The following is an 18,908-nucleotide window of genomic DNA, read 5'->3' as shown; positions in this document are numbered from 1 at the left end:
GCTCCGTCCTTAAAAGTGACAGCGACAGATTTCTCTGACTGGAGTCCTGCTACCGGATACAGGGGTACCCAGCGTGCCAACAGTGTAGCGATACTGCTGTAGTGGCACTACTCGTAAAATACAAAAGCAATTTCCTCCAAAGGGCCTTCAGCATAATGGAAGCATTGTTGCATTTCCATGCAAAATAACCCTTCCGAAGCAATCGTCGGTGAGTGCGGGACGTACTGGTAAAAGTGGGATACGTGCACGCCATGAAGGGGCCACTTGACGCAGCGTGTTTGGTTTATTTACTCTTTTTCTTTTCCCCTAGAGGATTAGAGGTCGAATCCGCACCAGGTAAAGGTTTGTGCAGCTGTGTCACTTATTAAGAATGAATTGAATTCAGTGGTTCTAAGTTATGGACTGATACATGTGAAAGAAAAGAGAAACGAGTGAGAACATTCAGACTAACTGGGGGAAATAACCTTACGTGGTGAAGTCATGACCCAGCAACTAGAAAAGAAGAGACAGGGCATTGTGCACGAGACACTGCTACTACCAGAATAATAAATACATGAAGATAGCTGCGAGCACCCCCGTGCTGCTTTCCATTTCATGAGGAAATCCTAAGTGGCTTAGTGGAAACTGTTGATGTGAAGTGTGAAATTAAACACCATGCAGATACACATAGGCATGTTTGGTATAGAAAGTATTGCACCGTTTCTTTTCTTTCCCATTTCTTTCCTTTCTCGACGGAAAAATCCTTAATAATCCTCCGTGTTTGAAGAACCTCGACTGAGCTTTTCGCAAACCACACAAAGTCAAATCCATTTAATCTACCTGCCAGAATTTGCCAGTCATCATGACCTGCGTTTCCACCGATTGATTTTCACCCTCTGGTATAAAGTTGCTAAAGAAGTTGATCTTACAGATACTTGCAAGTGTAACTTCTACTTAGTGTCACTTAATGCAACACTTGTATCTAATGTCCAGAAGTTACGCAACAGGTTATACAGTGTGGAATAGATGTTGTAGCACATTTTGTAGTATTGTTCCATTAACAGTTGCAGTTGCTGAGGGCAGAGTTATATGCAACCTCAATTGTCACTTTGCATAATTTATTTCAACTCAATTCAAAAACAACTTATTCGGGCCCCAAGGGGCAAACCAAGGCGAGCAAGAGGGCCAAGAGATGTGCACAGCCAATTCATCCACACACAAAAGACCAGACTAAATACTGACAAATCTAAAAATACAAACTAATATAGAAAAAAACTAATTTAAGTAAATACAGATATGTCATATAAGGTTAAAATGCATTCAATGCGTTAACCTGACCATCCTGTACATTCTGTTCGCCTGTCTGACGGCGTCTGGAATAAACCCAAAGCTCCCGTAAAGCAAAATGCTTCATTTCACACCATTATCCCCCTCCATTGAAAAAATAACAGAGACAGCCTTAGGTGAAACACAGACAAGTAGAAGAGGATTTAAAATGGAGGGACATTTTATTCTGAAAAGGAAAGATCTAAATTCAGGGTGAATCTCAGAGACTGAGGAGCCGGAGAATATGAGAGCTTCAGAAATATCTTGCTCTTTGACTTTTTGGAGAGAAAAAAACAAACCGCTACATCTGTCATTTGTTTCCATGAAGGCAATGGGCGATGTCACAGAGAATGTCATCCCAGTGAGCAGTCTGATGGAGGGGCCTAAATCAGAGTGGAGTGACTGCGTGAAGAAAATGGTTGAGTGTGGTTAGCTGGTGCTAAATATCAGTCACGCTCCGTAAGGAACAGACCAGCTATTCGCTGTGTTTACCGGAACGGAACAATATAATGACTTAAACTGAGCTCATGTCTAACAGGTTTTTTATCACACTGCACAAAGTGTAGGTTTATTACTTTGATGCTTAAAAAAATCTCTATATTCTCTATACTTCAAAACACCCAATGAGGAGCCAAGAAAAATCACACTTAAAGTGGTTCTGCGAGATTGAATGTGTCCCCATGCACGAGCTGCAAATCTAAATTATGACTTTTATGTGATCAAATACACTAATGCTGGTTTTAAAATCACATTAATTACCAAATGTATTAAAGAAAATCTAATTTTATGCATTGAAAATGGCTCGTAACACCACCTAGTGTTTCCATCTGTGTTGGACCTTTCAGGGATCGCTCTACGTCATGACCTGAATCACAATTAATAGTGGGCCGCCCAACGCCACCAGCGATGCTCATGAGCGGGAATGTGGAAAGCTGCTCTCTTTTTTGCTGTAACTAAACACAAAAATCACCATTTAGAGATGAACCCCTCCACCCGCTCCTGCGCCCTCCATGTTCTCATTTGAGACCGCTCCCAAAAACCCGGCAGTCTCAGCACCAGCCGCATGTGCCGGCAGGTTTGAACAGCAATGAACAACAATGGCCTTGGCTGTCGAAGGAAACTCGTTAATAAGCCCTACACAATAACAGATTCGAGATGGAAACAGGCTAAGATGAGTGAGGGTGCAAACGGAAATCGTGGCGCTATTAAACTTTTCAAAACGCCAAACAACATTGGTGTCAATTCCCCCTAATTGATAAACACATTGCCCAGGAAAAAAAACACATGTAAATCCTTAAACCCTGCAAAATCTCCATTTGTCACAAAGCGACTGCAAGTAATTATGGCAGACATGTTTATAAGGTACATGGCCGTTCTGAAAATGTGGAAACTTTCAAAAGCGAAGGACGCGCTCGGGAACTTAATTAATGCGCCGCGCTGCTGTCAATTCCTCTGGAGTTACGAGATTAGGCCACTTCATTAGTGTCTAGAGAAACAACAGACCAGAGATGAGAAAGGCAGAGCTCAGCGAGCGAGTAGTCGGGAGACGGAGGCAAAATAAAAGCCCCGCTTTGGAAGCGCTCGGAAGAGACACTTTCAAGGCAGCAATTATGACGCGGAAAGAATGTAATTATCTTTTTTCCCCCCAGAATGCCAGGAGGCTCGGAGTGTCTGCTCATAATGACGGGTGACAATCGAATAGACCAGCAGATATCCACAAAGCGGCGCGCGCACGGGGCCTTAATTGGCATTTCAACTTGAGCGGCTTGTCTGAACACATCCAGGCCCCCCCTCTCTAGCACACATGTCGGAAGTGCCCTCACCCTGCGATCCTTCCTGGCTGGATGTGACACATTTGATCAGAGGAAGGTGGTGTCACTGTTCTTTCCACACCGTCTGACAGCTGGCAATAAGAACCCTGAGGTATTGTGAGTGTTTAAAAAAAAAAAGAAAAAAATTAAACAGTAAAAGCCACTGTCACGTTTTGGCACAAGTCCCCCGGGGGTCCTCAAACTGTTCCACACCAAATCCACAATTAGATGGCGGGGCGCGATCTGAATAAAGATGAGCCCAGGTGACTTGAGGATGACTTGATACGAGGAACAAGAATCACTGCTGTTTTACTTGATATTTCTCCGATTGATAACTAACAATATTAATTAACTGAGATCTTGAAAGATGCTATTGGCACCTCTGCTCCTGGAGGGGAACGGCATCGAGTGGTATCTCACTTCCACCGACTTTTCTCACATGAGCTGCAGTGACAGAATAAATGATCCACTATAATGGATAAACCACTTAGCACCTTGTTGCAGCTTTTCCCAGGGTGCCAGTGTGAACACGGCTTTATGGGAAATGAAGCATTCTGTGCAAAACTCCTGCGGGAGAGCTGCAGTGATGAGTTAAAACGTCTGGACGCCTAATGGAGGCTTCGGTCACGAGAACAAACCAGAAAAGTTTTCATTTTTTATATTTTCGATTCCGTTCCCCCAAGCTTCTTGTCAGCTCACATTTTGCACATGCACTCTCCTCCCACAGTCACTTCCTGTCCTTGCTACTCAGCCAAAAAAAGTCGATTCAAGGAGCTTAGTGCTCTGATTGAAATCATAAATCCTTTTTTTACGCATTTCCAGATTTCCATTTTGTAACATTTATTATTGAGGGGGGGGGGGGGGGGGGGGGTGAAGGGGCCTTTGAGAGCTCGGCGTGCAGAGACACTGAGAGTAAGCCACTGCGACAGAGTGATGTCGCTGGCAGCGTCGGAGGATAAGTGCTAATAAGCACAGTGGAGGTGAGATGGTGCGAGCGCATGCGACAGATGTGACAAGCCCAACTCGCTTCTAATAAACAGCGCGGAGGGGTCACGTCCCCCCCCCACCGCCCGAATACTCTGATCAGCGTTTGACCGTTGACCCGGCTCACAGGCGACTTGTAATTGTGACAAGGCACATATGGCGGATAATTATTCTGGAATAATCTGTTGCCGTGGCGATGGCTGACCCCGAGGGCCACTGATGCCCCCGTCTCATGTCCGGCGCCGCGGTCGTGTGTGGGGGGGGGGGGGGGGGGGGGGGGCGGCTCGCCTCGCCTCGCCTCGTTGCCCTCTTAAAGTGCTGCGGATTAGAGATGTACATTATCACTTTAATCTCCCTCTTTAACCCCTTCAATCAGCCCCCCCCCCCCCCCGCAGAGAGCGAGCGGACCTCCGCTGAGCTGCTGAGCTACATATGGCCACGGCCGCACGTATGCCCCCCCCCCCCTCCCCCCGCCCCCCGCCAGAGTGTTTTGTGAAAGCCTAACATAAAAATAAGACTACATTCTCTGTGAAGTGCTGTCCTATCTCCCTAATCCACTTCAATCCTCATCTCCATCAGCCCCCTTTGGTGTCTCTAAGCGTATGCCCATGATATAAGTACACCAAGCCACCATTGAGCCCCCCCCCCCCCCCCACGACTGTCTTCTTTTTTCAAAATGGATAAACAAGCCTTTCACTCGTGAGATTTATAAAACAGGAAACCAAATTTACTGCTGAGGCATCGCTGTACATATTCTCCCCCCTGAGCCGACTGAGCATGAAATATGAAATTGCTCTGACTCGTAATTGAATGGCAATGGAGAGATAAATTGTTTTGAGTTTTAAAAAAAACATTGAGACTGAGAGTGACTCAAACAAGCAACATCAAAAATCCATTATCAAATGCATTAGGTACAAATTAGCACTTGAATATGGTAATGATTCTGTTTAGAAAACAGCAGGATTCTTTTTAAAGAGATGCCACGTTTTAACAGCGATGCTCGTGAATCAAGGGCACGGTTTGAAAACGCAGAGAGCTGAGTTGAGTTTTGATGAAGCACACTGTGACACAAAAGGTGATTCGCATGTTTTATAACTCGAATAATATGAGCAGGCTCAACACACAAGATGGGAACTTTACAATGAATAAAATACCGTGCTGCAGGCGGGACTGAGCAATATAACCAGGATTCAAATATATAAGTCGATCTTAATGGCAAAACATATAGACCCTGTTTTAGACCTGGAGGTTGGAGCATGGAGGTTAAAACCAGGTCTGAACAAGCTCATAATCAATCTACCTCCAGTTTATAAATTATTTTTCTTTATTCTCTGTTCATGCAGAAGACTTCAAAACGTTCACTTCAAAGAAATAATAATGTGGCATTAATTGTTAATTGTCAATATAAACATTTCAATCTCTATATCATCTTTGGCCATATCGCCCAGCCCCACTATTCCATACCTTGGACATATTATTGTACTGACAATGTCTGATGGGAGACTGAGGCACCACCATCTCTGTGACCTCTACCCTATCCTGCTACCCAAGACTGACAGCAGCAGTCATCGCCCGAACACTGGAAAACCACTGCACACTGCAAACATACCACAGTCCCCCCCCCGCCAGTGAAAAATGACATCAACATCCTGTTCCACGCACGGCTGGCCTGATGACGGACACGTGCCTTGACCCCGAGGTGAATGCCGGCCTATGACCCCCTCCCCCCTTACCTCTCACCCCTGACCTGTCATCCTCCTCTCCTCGCGGCCACTCCCCTTGACCACAGCGCTAAAGAGTTTCTCTCTTCATTTTCAACACATTTGCAATAAATCAATGTGAGCTGAGGGGCTGCAGAAATAGTGCGAGTCTGATTGATTTCTCATGTTAGCACATTACAGGAGCCTGTGAGGAGCCCGCCAGATTCCATTCCCCAAAGGGAGCGAGGCTGAGAGAGCGAGCGCGGGACATGACGCGCGTGGCGTGGATTATCCAAAGACACTGTATGAACCAAAAAACAAGCTAAAGAGCGATTTGTAAGTGGTTATGTGACAGGTATTGTTCCCATCGAGTCCCATATTCAATCCTGTTAAAAAAATAAAAAAGTCAGCCCGAGTTTTTTCTTTTTTTCCATCTTTCTCTCTCTGTAGTCCATCCCCGTCTCTTACTACCTTCATCTATTAGTCATCGCATCTGTAAGGAAGATTTGACTAAAGGTGACAGACAAATGGCTGCGATACTGTACGGTGCTGACAGGCGCTCTAATGGCTTTTTATAATAGCAGGCTTTCTCAGCCTGGAACTACACGGACCCAATTATCTGACAATTCAAACAGAAAAGGTCCATTTAAGATTTAGAATCCAAAGTTAAAGAAGAAAAGAAGTCTATCCTATAATAACAAAAGAAAAGATTAAGGATGCAGAAATGTTCAGATGAGAAGTCTGGATACAACGACTTGATTTAAAATTAGCAGTGACTGGCAAGGCCCATTGACAGTGTTCTGGGGTTTAACACCTTGCCAAAGAGGTTATGTTCACTTCTTAGCGTTTGTAAAATGGTTTGTATGTTTGTGTGTAAGCAAGATTACACAAAACTCCCCAAACACATTTAATTTTGGTGCCAATCCAGATCATGGGGGGGGCGGATCCAGGATTTGTTTGGGAAGATAAATAGATCTTGATGAATTTGAGGGTTCTGTTGGCCCTTGGTGGAGGCGTGCACTCAACTGTTTGTCAGGAGAACAAAGCAAAAACCACTGAACGGATTTGATGAAAACTGAATGGGATATAGGCCAAGAAAGAACCCTCTAAATATTGACACAGAGGGAGAGATCCAGGATATTTTTAATAACTCTCTCTAACGTCCACCTCAGGTAGAAAATCAAGTTTTTAAACCTGTTGACATCTCCCCCTTGGGTCTGATGATGAAAGACATATTTTGAGCAAAATAAACAGTCTTTGCTCCTAAAAGCTGAAAGATTGCCGGACTGAAAGAAAGCTCCATTTTATAAATTTAAGTTTAAGGCCATGAATCTTATTTAAGTTTAAAGTCATGAATCTTTTCACGATCTGCCTCTTGAATTTGTAATTTTGAGGAACAAGGATTTCAGGAGGTGTAATATGCAACTTGTAACACTTCAACAAGATTTCCCAGGGAATAAAGATATGGACGGATATTAATGAAAAAAATAAGAATAATCGCTCCACAATGAAGATTATGATTTCAGATTATGTTTTGTTTTTAGGCTTGGCTATATATAGGCTTGATTGAACTGAAAGGGACTGTGAGACGTAGTGTATGGTATCTACTGAATACCTTTCTAGTTGTATAAGTAAATACTCTATGAGTGGACAAGAAATACTGGTCCTGAACATATTGCACCTCTGTTTTATCAAAGGATAGAGAAACTATAATGAAGCTGTTGTTTTTTGCTTTCAATGCCAAGAGATACTGCCTATAGGCTTGGAGAACTCCAATGTTAGAGATTGCGATACCACAAAATAATAATTTCCCAAAATTGTCTTCAATTATCGGTCAATCTTTCTAACGGTCGTGAAAGATTCAAGCTTGTGTTTTTGACCGTTGGTCATAGACTGTATCATCAGGATCCAATTATAGCACGAGTAAACACTGCGACTGTGCTGGCCCGGACATTGGGTCATCGTAAGCTCTTCTTTATGGGAAAGTCTGCGGTAGATGAGATTGCCCTCCTTTGGCCTCTTGTCCATCCTGAAGCTAGAGAACCGCTCTTCGTTAATAATAAGCAGTGACTTTCGTAAATCATTTGGTTGTGGCTACTCGGGGAAGAGATATGGGCGCTCCTGTCGTGTTCGGGCAATAACACCATTAATGTCAGTCGAAATGTTGGCTTAATTAGCGACTCTGAATTGTCCGAGGTGTGAATGTGAGTGTGAATGAGTTGTTTGTCCGTGCGCCTTGGGAAACGCTAGATACTTGTCCAGTGTGTCAGCTGAGTTTGCCCCCCCCCCCCGTGAGATAATGGATGGAGGGATTTAAACTGTACCCTGTTTATATCCCCCTGCAATACCTTTTTACACAACAGACATTTTCAAGTAATCTTTCCCCACACTTTAAATTTGTAGGTTTACAGCTGCTCATAGTGAGTGTGGCAGTTGTCCCCCCCCCCCCCCCACCGTGACGTAACGGAGGATTGTGTGTGTGTGCATGTGTCTGGCTTTATGTGTCTGTGCACACGCTGAGGTGTCAGCACGGGCGACTGTTTGTTTCTCGGAGGGATGTGTCCCGTTCTCCGCGCTGCCAAGTTCCACAACATCAGCAGAAACTACTGGTCCGCGGTACTCCACATTTCCATATCCAATCTCATTCAGACTTAGGTTTTGCAGAGAGGTGCAAAAAAACCTCACCAGAGGAAACAAGACAAACCAAATACAGAGAACAGCTTGTGTCTGCTGCGGCCGTGGCGGGGCTCGGCGCCCTGAGATGAGACGCTAGTTAGAAACGTGCAGGAAACTTAACATTTTCCTTTCCTGCTGATGAATAAAGCACGAGGCAGATGGTGTTTGACGGAGCCACTTCCAACAGTTCCGATTGTTCATTCTTAATGGGACATGAACAATACAAATGTTTCTTCCCGAAGATATAATGATTCCAGCTATGTGAGCAAGGGGTGGGATTTTCTTTTCTCATCAATCCACCTCCAATTTTTTTTTTTTTTTTGGGGGGGGGGGGGGTTGATTCAATGTTTGAGTCATTTAAAAGTTTGCGGGGGAATAAAAACAAACCACCGGGGTGAGGCCTACAATTCTCATTTATTCAAATGTGCCACTTTCCCCCAGCCCATCTGAATAATGGCACCCAGTCTGCCAGATTGAATTTTTGATGATGAATAAATAATGGATGTGAGTGGATAAGTCTGTTAATATATTAGCCATGAGTTTGTCATAACAGTTTAATAGGGTAGCAACAATAAATACGTCTCTGCATCTTTCCGTGCCTCCTTCCAGTGTTGGATATATTTCATGCATCACTTCTATTTTTTGTCTTTCCGCTTAAAGCTATAATCACTTGTGATGATTGTTTTTTTTCTCCTCCTCCTGTCAGTCACCTAATCTCCATCGTGTCGTTTTTCTTCTCATTCGGCTGCTCTCAAAATATGAATCTCAGTTTCGGCGGAATGAACAAACTGTGTTTTTTACCTCGAGGGCTTTTTGCATGAATTATACTTTAGATATGCTTCATAGGTTTAAAGGCCTTAGTTTTAGATGCATTTAGAAAAGAGAGGATTTGACATTTCGGTGCAAGGCCTCACTTCATCTTTCTTGTTCGACTCATGTTGAAAATGAACTGGTCGTTTTTTCCGACACATGGCATCACGTAACGAGGCAATGATTAATCCGTTTCTTTTTTGCATCCGATTCACACATCGAGGATGCATCTTAACACGGACAAAAGTATGGCTCTGCCTTCATCCTTCAATTAATGCTGCCATTGACCTTGAGACACCTGATGTTGCCCGGCCCATAATGATGCTATTATGTTTCCTCTGTTAGCTTAAGCAAGTCGTTAGCGGGTGAATATACGAGGCCGGAATTCAGCTGAAACGACTCTACTTGGCTCAGAGGAGATCCCAATAATGGGATTTCGGAGACACTAGCGAGCTCGAGAGAACAACGCAGCTCAATCAACGCTCAATCACCGGCACTTGAATACCTGGATGAAAAGGCCCCCTCTGCGCTAACCAGATGCAAAACACTAGTCTCGCTTTTTTTATCAGCTGCGGGGCATTATCTGTATAACAGCCATTTTCAGTGTGATTGTGCGTTAAACTGCTTTGTGTTGAGTAACGGCTGCGTTCTCTTCCCCTTCCCCTGTCCCGTAACATTCTTCTGCTCCAGATGCTGTTGCCTGGGTAGATGGATTGCTTGATTAAATTTCCCCATTCATCATAAATTATTCACTGCATTTTCATAGTCTAATTAATTCCCTTATTATTTACAGACTTTGCCCCGTTCGCTTGCGTAGTCGGACACGTAACCCATCAGTGCGTGGGCGCCATTTGTTGTGCTTGCATGTATGAGTATTTGTGAGCATTGATGAATGATGAGTGGGGAATTTGTTTATCTTGTGGCAAGGAATGGCCCCAATCTCAAATCGCTATCTGCTGAAGACTCTAGTGGCCGATGAATGCAGCTCTTTAACTCCCAGATTGAAATCAGAGCGAGAGAATTGGACACCTCTCGCCGGAGATATGGAGATAGTGTCCAATCAGTCATTGGAGCGGGTCCAGCTCAGTGTCCATCAAGGTGACGGAAGACTGTAACACACGTCTCTCTCGTCTGGCACTCCACCTGTCTCCCTCATCCCTCACTCCACTCATCTCTTCCTGGTTCCCTCCCTTCTCTTTTCCTCTTGCTCTGCTCACCTCTCCTCTGTCTCTCACAGGTAATTTCCAATGCATTTTTAATGATGATTTAGAAAGAAAGTCCAAGAAAAACTGCAGCATGGCGATATTACGTTCTTCAGGAATAACAGAGTTTGAGGAATACACACATTTATCTTTTCCTTAGCGAGTCTTCTTTGCCACTTTCATGACTCTTCCCTCCTGAGCAGGCACAGTATGTATGTGCACACACACAAACAGTCTTCAGTGGACATTACATAGACGTAGGCTACATCCCTGCTGCAAGGTTTCCTTTGGAAATGCATTAACTGTCCTACAGATATGCCTGGTGTACACACAACTCCAGAATTTTAGAGCAGCCAAAAGGGAGAAGTTTGATGTGATATGTGTTTTCAGGCAGGATAGTGCAGATGGTTTAAAAGTGATCGTTTCAGTTTGAAATGTAGGTTTTACAATGACAACATAGTAGTATGGATGCAGCCTCATGTTAATTTCCTTACAACTTACTCTAACTACTTGCCTAACCCAAACCTTTACCTCCATCTTTAGCTTAACCCTATAATATTTTTCCCCCATTTAGGTTTATGGTTTTATATTATATCCCTGTAATGTGCCTGTGCAAACAGCTCTAGGTCCCCACAACATCAGTAAACCCTGGTCTTAACACACGAACAAGCTTGAGGGGCTGAATCCTGCAGATGGAAATCTAATGCCTTAGCTGTCCCAGTCTCCATCTCTCCCTCCATCCCTCCCTCGCTCTCTAACACTTTTAGCTCCTCTACTGTGAAACCCTGCCCATCAGGTCAGCTTGCTGACACATCTGTCAATACATGCTCTGGGAGGTAGAGTATAACCTTGCCCTGCAGTGCCTCCCTAATGTTCCCTACTCAGCTTTACCTTCTTCAGATTCCTTTAAAGACACACAAACACAGGAGGGAAGCAGCTATTGGGAGTATCTAAATTATGCGTACCCACATTTACTCTAAATGCAGATGTGTAAGTACATCTACATGTTCTCACGGACAAAGGTGCACGGAAGGTTAACATTGCATAGTGCACAAAATCAACACAATTACCAAGAATTATGATTCAATGAGATACAATCGCTTGGTATTGCAGCTGTTGTTTTGGATCCAATTGAGCCCCTGGTGATGCTTTGGGACTTCCGTGATGAGGCTTGTAACTGATCCAAGAGTCGACCGGGAAAAAAGGGCTGCCTTCCCTCCAACGGCAGTGTGTGGTATATCTGATAACAAGCCTTTGTTGGACGGCTGTGGGATTTTGAGCAGCTGGAATATATCTGCGTCATCCTGCAAAAGGTTCATGTGCCCCCAGCTAGCCTGCCGTCTGCTCCACACTGATGTGGGACCAACTGTGATTCATACCTCCCAACACTCCCGTGCCCTTTCTACTCTGGGTCACTCTTTTATTTTGCTGGTCTGGCTCTTATTTTCATTCTTTTTCTCTTTTACTTCTGCTTTTCATTCTTCTTGTTCTTGTCCTTCCTCGCCTCTCACTTGTTTTCTCTCAAGGCCTTCTGGCCACATTGCACCACCAGAAATCTGATATTGAAATATCCAGTCTCTTCATGTCAGCAAGAGATATGGGAATCGGAGAAAATGAGAAGAAAAAAAAGGGACACAGAAGAGAGCGAGGGTCAGATAACAGAGGCAGATAGAGGATGACCAAGGCCAAAAGCACAAAGGACAGCTGCTGCCGTTTATAACCTTCACACTAGTAAAGCCGCAGCTTCGCCCCGGCTGCCGAGCATGCACGCTCCACAAAATGGCTCCATCTGTATGCAGCATGAAAAACAAAATAACACGCAGCTCCATTAAGGCACAAAATCACCTTCTATGTAAAAGCACTCTTCACTTACGTAACAACTTGACAGTAAATTGCTCGTTACCACTTTGATCCACCGACACACACACTCCTCTCACACATTCATGCCTTCATTCTAACAATAGGCGCGCACTCCTGTGAAGCCACTTACGTTTAGATCCCACAATTCAACAACACCAGGGCGATGTGTTTCAATACAAAGCGTATATAGTACGGTATATGTCCAAAAGCTACAAAGATGATATTGATATGAAGGATCAAAAAGAAGGGAGGCGATAAGAAGAGCAGTTGTGTGTGAGATGAACATGTCCAGAGAAGATGAAAAACACAGTGAAGCCTTAAGGCTTTCAAATTCATTACGGTGCATGCCAATATAAAGGCGGTGTTGTTATGAAGAGCAGAAGCAAAGTGAAATCAATGACACTGAGGGATTGTTGTTGTTTTTTTTCCCTTTCTTTCTTTATAAAACTAATAACTCCCTCCACTCCCATCCCCGTACTCTTCGTTAAGAGGAAGTCACATTGTGTTGAAGCCCATGATCATAACAAGTCCATGCATGCACATACCCATACGAGTATATCAAACTCTCTCTTTATATACCTCGCAGCTGTGAAACGCATACCGAGGCCGACAACTGCGATCTATGTATAGCTGGACCGACAGAACAAGACATGACGCACACAAACAGAAAAACCTTGCACTCCTGTCAGACCCTCACATTACAAGTGATAAACACATCTCACACCAGGAGTCCTCTTGTGAGCTTACATCTGTACCGGGGAAGACGCTTACGTGCGAAGCTGAGAAAAACTACAGCTCAATGAGAAACAACGTGGAAATTATATATATATATATACAAGCTTCTGACAAATCAACAAATCCGCCTGCTGCATTTCCAGATTTTTGATCTGGCAAGGGGATTGAAGCTCTTCTGGGGCTGGAAAAACTTTTTGCCGGTGGGTGTTCTCCTGATGACACCCCGGTGCGGGGCGGGAGAGACAGAATCTGAAGTTGTTAAGAGTTGCTCCGCCGCCACAGCAGGACCCCCCAACTGGGAAATTACAGGCCCAGTGAACCAGGGAACTCACTCTGCTCTGCTCCGCTCTGCTCCAGTCCACACTGCCTCCTATACCTCGAGCCAGCTCAGCAGGTTCATTAGTTTGACAAGGGTATCCACCAAACCAGACAGACTACATGTACAGGCCACAGTCGCAGGCTCTCATTCCCGACCCGCTATTGTGCTGTGATTGAAAAGCTATTGCATACATTAGCGGCCCATAGTAGTAACCAAGATGTCTTACATTCTAAAGTCTAAGAAACACAAACCTATCATGTATCATCTTATAATTTAGAAAGATACTGCACTGGCTTGAGCAATTATTCTAAATTGGGATTGGAGAGGTGGCAATTTTCAAATCACAAAAAATGATGTCTTCCATATGACTTCACAGGCTGCAGCAAAGGATGAGGTAAAAGCTGGCAGCTGTTGAATTTCTGTGTGCTATGATGAAGACTGCAAATTTACTCTTACTTTTATTAATGAACTTGAATTATTTGCATATAGAAAATAAATTGTGGCTGTTGTCTAGTCACGATGATCCCTCTCTGCATACTAATGTCTAAGAGAGTTGTGTCTATAAAGCTACATGAGGTTTGATGTGGTTTTAAAGTTTGAAAACATAAACAATGACCTATGTGTTTTGTTGTTCATGCTAAAACCTAGACATATGGATTTACAGCTGGGATGCGGCACTGGACCATGTGAAAAACACTAATTGCAAACTACTATCATCAGTGTCCAACTTTACAGTTGATAGCATTATGGATGAGGCCATTTCAAAGGTAATAATTAGATTGGAAAACTATTGGGCGACGTCAAGTTTGTCTTTGTCAATAAGGAGTATAATTGGCTAGATTGAGAGACGCAGAGTTACCACATCCCAGTTGTATGTCTCCTCTAACTAGCTAAGTGGCATTCAGTGTCTCCCACAGAATTAATTCCATCTGTGGCAGTGTAGTAGGGATGCACGTCCATGAACGCTGCTCTCATGTGCAGGATTCCAAGTGATGGGTGCAAAGACTTAATAGTGACAGACAAGTTCTTGTGCTGGAAAGCGAAATTGCAGCTGAAACTACAAAGTCACTCTCTGCATGGACAGTAAAAACTTTATGAACGATAGCTCCAGCACCATGCAAATAGTTACATTGTAGCAAAAAAACTTGTTTGTTTCATTGTGAAACTTACGAATTATAGCAAAACACTGGGAATGTTAAATGCATGTCCGTAAAGACTCATGGAGTATATGTGGTAAATAATTATTATGATCATAGACGGATACGTTTACTTTTCAGACTATTTTAAAGAAAAGTACAAAATTTAGAGGTCCACACCAACAATCAGATGCTTTATACAATTTGATCATAATTATGCTCGCGACACTCCTGTACATTGGCATAGAGAAACTGCAATTAGATGTTTTCCACAAGTTGTTTTGGCTGTAATTATAATGTCTGTAGGAAGATGTGTGGATGATGGAGCCCTGTAGGTTGAGCCCAAAGCCACATCTGTATGTGGGGGTGAGGTGTGTTACAGTGCGCTGGTGCACATTGATCAATCCCGACACAGATCCGAGCCATAGTTAGGTGATTTGGTAACTTATTGATTTCATTGTGAGACTTTGATGTATTTGTGTTGGTCCACAGTTCTAAAGTGAAGCTTGTTGCAATCCAGTGTGGGAGCTGGCGGCTGTATTTTGTGGTTTTCTACCAATACACAAACAGTCCTCTCGGTTCTTTGGAAAGTTTTGAGTTCTCAGTGTGTTATCGATTACCTCCCTCCCCACTGGGCCTCGCTGGCTTCCCTGCTAAACTGTGTGTGTGTGTGTGTGTGTGTGTATGTGTCCATGCATGTGTTGAATAGGAGGGCGACACAGACACATAATGTCCTGTATAGACGTGATGGGTTTGTGTGCTTGTGAGGGGAAATCATAACACTCAGACAAACAAACAAATGGCTACAACTCAGTTAATGGCGGATTTAATAATGATACCATGGAAACAAACATAACAGACAGCCTAAAGAAATCTAGCTGGCCTCCCCCGAATAAAATAAATCAATATCGTTGTTTTTACAGCACAAAAGTACATCCCCTGTCCTCTGTGTTTCTAATGTGAGATCACTCTGTTTCTCCTGAGCCGATTTCCAAACCCAGTTTTCAGTTTAATATTCCTCACACCGCCGAGGTGGTAATGGTGAACAGCCACCTTGACTAATCTCAGTTTTCCATCTTTAATACCATAATTCTGCAACTCACGGTGGCCATTTTGTTCCTGCTAAATGTCCCACTTCTGTACACATGAATTAAAACACATATCTGAGCATGCATTGTCCCACTCTGGGTTTTCTATAATCCTGTGAATTACATTTCATGGCATTTTTTTCAAGTTGCAGGCGAATCTCCATTCCACTCTATCTGGCCTCCGCCTGTTCTAAAACAACACGGGTGATGGCGCACCTACGGCAGCGAATCAAACACCGTAGAGTTACCAGACAAATGGTCGGGCCGGTTTTGTAATATCAAAACAAACAGAGACCACAAGAGATCTCTATTACCCGATCCCTCCCCACTGGGTCTGAAATGACTGTGTCAATACAGCAAGGCTGGAGATAAACGCTCAGTGTTACTGCTCTCAAGATTACGGAGAGACACACACACACACACACACACACACACACACACACACAGAAAAAGGAAATGCATGTGTGACAGCAAAATAACAATTGCAGAAGAAGGAGACAGGTAGATGTGGGGAGCGGAGGGGAGAGATAGCAGCATTAGTCATTTCCCAACGACCTCTCGTCTCATCCGATGTCTCCTGATTCTGTCATCCAGAGGGTTATGGGACATATTTTGGAGTTTTCGGTCTAGGGCATTTGTACTCAGATACCTCTTTTCATTTCAGTGTGTTTGAGGAAAACTAAATAATCAAGCTTTAGTATCCTAAATTCATGTCATCAGATAAGGATTTCTTTGCATTGCTTTGTTTATTTTTAGATGTACAAGGCACACACATTCAAACCCTTCCCATTAAATCCCAAGGAAGCTGCATTTGCTTTTAAAGTGACCTTTAAGTAGTTATTGTAGAAATGTAGGCAAACTGGACTCCATATCATTCCCATGACAATCAGCCAACTGTAATATATGAAAGATTCATTGCAGCCTCGTCCTAATCGATACTAACGACTAATGTGATTACACCTTATACGGAGAACTGAAACGAGGCCCGGTTCAAAGTGCCACCGTAGAAGGGACTCAGACCAAGCCATGGACATCAACAAGAGCACAGGGCAGGTAGACAGGAAGCCAAGTACCATGTGACACCTGGCGAGCTTTGAAAATTGAGAAAAATGTTTTTACTTGTGCTCAATGCCACAATCCAAGAGTTGATGACTAGCCAAGAGCAAATACATTGCATACTGATAATGCAGTAGTTTGGGGTGAGCTAAGGGGGGGTGGGGGGGGTGGTATCTGTGAAGCAAAACTCATTACCCTCCAAATTATATTCCCCGCTGTTACCTCTCCTCATATCTGCTCACTTATTCGGACCATAAAGAAGAGACCGCTGCTCCGAAGCACCAACGCATGTAAGAATGTAACATTGCCGATTTCATATGCTTGCAATGGCTGTGGAAGTTCCCGCCAGCACCTTTAGTCAACATAATTGCCCGGTGGTGACGTACCAATGACTAAAACCCGTCCTGAGGTCTCATTAGGAGGAGGTAAACCAGGCTGGGCGAGTTCCCTAAAGGTGCCAGGCTTTATTGGCCCCAGAAATCCGATTCCAGCGCAGCGCCTTCCCCCCTATGGACTGCCAATAACCCTCTACTGACCTTGTGAAAACAAATCGACTATTCCCCAAAGTGAGCCTGACTGACTGCCTGCCTGCCTACAACACCACGCACGTCCGCTCCCCGTCTCAATCCATCCGTGCGGAAGACATGCCTAAAGAGCCCTGGAGTGTTAATAGCCACGGGTGGAGGGGTGTCTGTGCGCGCGTATGTGTGTGCGTGTGTGCCATGATTCGAATCTAACCACTACGCAAGCCCGCCATTCATTTGCATTCAATTTACGCAAAGTCCAAAAGGATGAAATGTTAGATTGTCTTTAGGGGGGAAGACGGAGCCTAGATGCGCAAACATCCACCGGCCTATACGCACTCTATATACTAATCCCCCTGCCGTGATTTCAGCTGCATCCTGCTCACTTCTCCTGTTTGCAACCTGAGTCATTTCAGTCCAACACATCGGAGCCTGTAAGTAACCAGGGATTTAGTGATGTGCGGGTGGATTTAGACGTTGTGGCAGGAGCAGAAGTGCCAGAGCCCGGGGGAGTCGAGAAAAAAAGAAAAAAGGAGAGAGAAAAGCTCATTTGCAGCTACACTGTGCAGAGATTCACTCGAGAGCCACAGCACCAAACTCCGCGTGGAAACACTGCACCAACAGATGCACCACTCCTTCACCCAACCCTGTGCGTAAAATCACATACCTGGTTTTTGTGCCGAGTGCCATCTTCGAGTTCAGAAGAGCTGTTCATGATTCCCCATCAGTCATTTACCATCCTACGGAGAATCGGCGCATCAGATCCGCCTGTTCGTTCCAGGCAAGACAGAATAAACCCCGCGTTTTTTTCTTTCGAGTGTTTATCACCTACTACCTACTCCATTCGAAAAAAAAACTGGACATTCAACGCAAAAAAAAAGGGAGGCACAAGTACTTCTGCGGCCACACACTGCAATAATTACGCACGAAAAATGCAACTCCTGAAAGTGTGATCTCTTATGATCTCGTCGTTATTCCAAGCAAACAAACGAAATTAAAAAAAAAATCGTTTACATGCTCCAGGGTTTTGCAACTCGACTCATAAATGCATCACAGTTATAGTGAACTTGAGATAAAAAGGTAACCCGAGAGGGATCCCGGTGAAAAAGCAGCAGGCGCAGTTCCTTGTTATTCCAAGACCAAACCAAAATAAAAGAAGAAATTGACCAAATCTTCCTTTGGCTCAGATTGCAAAGTGCAACTGGAACCTTGTGTCCATCCCGTTTCCAGGAGAGCTCAGCCCGGACTGATTACTAAAGGAAAGCAGTCAGAGACAGGACGGGACAGGGGTCGCGGAGCTGCTGCTCGCGTCCGCTTCTTCTGCGAGAAGACTCCGACACCGGTGCCCAGGGGAATGGCAGAGCCGTCCCTGGTTTTTTCCTCGGGATGATCTGTCCGGGATTGGGCAGAGATGCTCTCGACACAGACGAGTGCAGGATGAGATTAGCGGCGCTCCGTGTCTGTGCAGCGTGGGGCGCCCCGTGCCCGCGGTTGTCAATCAATGCGTCCGCTTCCGTACGCGCGGCGCGCTCCAAAGCGAGCGAGCTGTTCCTTCCCTGCGCCCGCCTTCCCTCGACTGCCGCGCCGCTGCCACCCCGACTGCTTCTGCGTCTTCTTCACCACCCCCCCCATCCCCACTACCGCACCGTGGACCCTCCTTTTCAGCTGCAACCCAAACAGCAGCGGATCGTGGAGAAGTGTG

The 18,908-nt window shown here is 44.5% G+C and overlaps 1 protein-coding gene across 2 annotated transcripts in view; it reads right to left on the bottom strand.

Annotated features, from left to right (window-relative positions):
* fibcd1b (fibrinogen C domain containing 1b) overlaps window positions 1-18,696 on the bottom strand; it is a 107,143-nt gene extending 88,447 nt beyond the window's left edge. For both annotated transcript variants that reach the window (XM_062412218.1, XM_062412219.1), the window contains exon 1: window positions 17,874-18,696. In XM_062412218.1, coding sequence (XP_062268202.1) covers window positions 17,874-17,921 — 48 coding nt within the window. In that variant the 5' untranslated portion in view covers window positions 17,922-18,696. The remainder of the gene's footprint in view (window positions 1-17,873) is intronic.
* Window positions 18,697-18,908: the final 212 nt, after the last annotated feature.

The sequence above is a fragment of the Platichthys flesus genome, chromosome 19, assembly GCF_949316205.1.
Source record: "Platichthys flesus chromosome 19, fPlaFle2.1, whole genome shotgun sequence".
NCBI lineage: Eukaryota > Metazoa > Chordata > Actinopteri > Pleuronectiformes > Pleuronectidae > Platichthys > Platichthys flesus.
The sequence above is the reverse complement of the archived record's forward strand: the minus strand, read 5'-3'. Positions and strand labels throughout refer to the sequence as shown.